The sequence below is a fragment of the Penaeus japonicus genome, unplaced genomic scaffold, assembly GCF_977035675.1.
Source record: "Penaeus japonicus unplaced genomic scaffold, GWHDUDI00000001_assembly GWHDUDI00000013, whole genome shotgun sequence".
NCBI classification, from domain to species: Eukaryota; Metazoa; Arthropoda; class Malacostraca; order Decapoda; family Penaeidae; genus Penaeus; species Penaeus japonicus.
Genome location: NW_028234415.1, coordinates 32,158,576 through 32,161,075, shown reverse-complemented (window position 1 = coordinate 32,161,075; position 2,500 = coordinate 32,158,576). Strand labels below are relative to the sequence as shown.

Here is a 2,500-nt window from a genome sequence, read left to right as displayed (position 1 = left end):
CCCCGACAGATGGAACTCCTGTGGACCCACCGGGACAGTCCCCTTCAAGCGACAGTCGAAAATCTGCCACGATGCAGACGGAGGAGGAACCGCCAGAAGTGACCGGCGTGGCCCCGGAAAGAAGGGAAATAGTTAATGAAACGATAGACATCTTCCTCGGCAAGGAGTTTTATATCCCCCACGTAGAGATTGAGGTGGAAGGGATTCCCGTTCAGTTCGCGGTGGATACCGGAACTCACCTCACCTCCATTTCTAGAAAACAAATGGCCATCTTAGGCTTTGAGGAGAGCGACTTGAGTAATCTTGACGAGTCGAACTTAAAATACTTGTTTCTCAATGTTAGGATCAATGACTATGAAATGCAAAGACTGTTCATAGTTAGAAAATTGTCAAATTTTCATCTCAACTTGCTTGGTCTCGATATTCTTGGAGGCTATTCCTGCATCATTGATTTAGACAAGGACAGACTGACTTTCCGCGAGTACAACGACGATGCCTTATGGGACATACCAAAGACCACCGTGAACATTCATGGGAAAGACTTGGAAGTGGAGATCGATACAGCCGCTGGAGGCTACCTGAGGGGCACCTTGAGTCTGGCGAAGGAGCTCGACTTGCCCTTGCAGCCTGTACAAGGGAAAACTATAGTTGGAGTGCATTACGAAGTCCCCATGTCATATGCGGCCCTTGACTTGTGCCTTAAGGCGTTCGGGCGCGAGGTGCATAATGCTTGGTTCGTCGTCATGCCCGAAGAAGTTCCAGAGGATAACAAGGTCCCTTCACTGGGAGGATTCTTCTTTTACGGGATGCGACTGCAGTTCAACATGGACGGGACGTTTGAGGTCACGGAGCCAACACAGGGAGAGGAGACGGAGCGCCTGGAGGACCCCAGGGGAGAGGGAGAGGCGACTGGACCCGAGGAGGAACAGCGCGGATCTGATGAGAGACCTGAGGCCACAGACGCAGAAGAGCCTCAGAAATATGAAGAAGAACCCGCACCTCCTCGAGGGTCTGATAGAGGGTGTGCCGAGACAGCCATCACAGGGCAGCCTCGGGGGTCTGACGGAGTGCCTGCCACAGGGGAGCCTCAGGGGTCTGACGGAGTGCCTGCCACAACAGCCACCACAGGGGAGCCTCAGGGGTCTGACGGAGTGCCTGCCACAGGGGAGCCTCAGGGGTCTGACGGAGTGCCTGCCACAGGGGAGCCCCAGGGGTCTGACGGAGTGCCTGCCACAACAGCCACCACAGGGGAGCCCCAGGGGTCTGACGGAGTGCCTGCCACAGGGGAGCCCCAGGGGTCTGACGGAGTGCCTGCCACAGGGGAGCCTCAGGGGTCTGACGGAGTGCCTGCCACAGGGGAGCCCCAGGGGTCTGACGGAGTGCCTGCCACAACAGCCACCACAGGGGAGCCTCAGGGGTCTGACGGAGTGCCTGCCACAACAGCCACCACAGGGGAGCCTCAGGGGTCTGACGGAGTGCCTGCCACAGGGGAGCCTCAGGGGTCTGACGGAGTGCCTGCCACAGGGGAGCCCCAGGGGTCTGACGGAGTGCCTGCCACAACAGCCACCACAGGGGAGCCCCAGGGGTCTGACGGAGTGCCTGCCACAGGGGAGCCCCAGGGGTCTGACGGAGTGCCTGCCACAGGGGAGCCCCAGGGGTCTGACGGAGTGCCTGCCACAACAGCCACCACAGGGGAGCCTCAGGGGTCTGACGGAGTGCCTGCCACAGGGGAGCCCCAGGGGTCTGACGGAGTGCCTGCCACAGGGGAGCCCCAGGGGTCTGACGGAGTGCCTGCCACAGGGGAGCCCCAGGGGTCTGACGGAGTGCCTGCCACAGGGGAGCCTCAGGGGTCTGACGGAGTGCCTGCCACAACAGCCACCACAGGGGAGCCCCAGGGGTCTGACGGAGTGCCTGCCACAGGGGAGCCCCAGGGGTCTGACGGAGTGCCTGCCACAGGGGAGCCTCAGGGGTCTGACGGAGTGCCTGCCACAGGGGAGCCCCAGGGGTCTGACGGAGTGCCTGCCACAACAGCCACCACAGGGGAGCCTCAGGGGTCTGATAGAGAGCCTATCGCCACAGGGGAGCCTTCGGAGTGCCAGATGGTAGTGCTCCTGTATCACAGATGAATTGATCCCTGACAATAAAACCGAAAATGCACATCGTGGCACATCCCTCTTACCTAATAGATGATTCAGCGGGAGTGTTATGTTTCTCCGGATCTCCCAGCTCTCATCTCTCGTTGCCTCCGTCTCGCTCTCTCTCCGACTATCTCTTACTCTTGCTCTCTCGCTCTCTCTTTTTCGCGTTCTCTCTACCTCTCACTCACTCTATCTACATGTCTCTCCTTCTTATTATCTCTCGCTCACCTTCACCACCTTTTTTCTCTTGATAGTTCTCGTTATTTCTCGCCCTCAACATCTCTCACTCTTGTCCTCCCTTTCTCTTACCATCTCTCGCTCTCGCCGTCTCGCCCTTTCTCTTTCCATCTCTCGCTCTCGCC

At 58.6% G+C, this 2,500-nt stretch overlaps 1 protein-coding gene across 1 annotated transcript in view; it reads left to right on the top strand.

Moving 5' to 3' along the window:
- The window catches only part of LOC122267815 (uncharacterized), an 8,883-nt gene extending 6,724 nt beyond the window's left edge, over positions 1-2,159 (top strand). The window contains exon 3 of the mRNA XM_086543435.1: positions 10-2,159. Within this exon, the coding sequence (XP_086399561.1) occupies positions 10-2,126 (2,117 nt within the window). The 3' untranslated portion in view covers positions 2,127-2,159. The remainder of the gene's footprint in view (positions 1-9) is intronic.
- Positions 2,160-2,500: the final 341 nt, after the last annotated feature.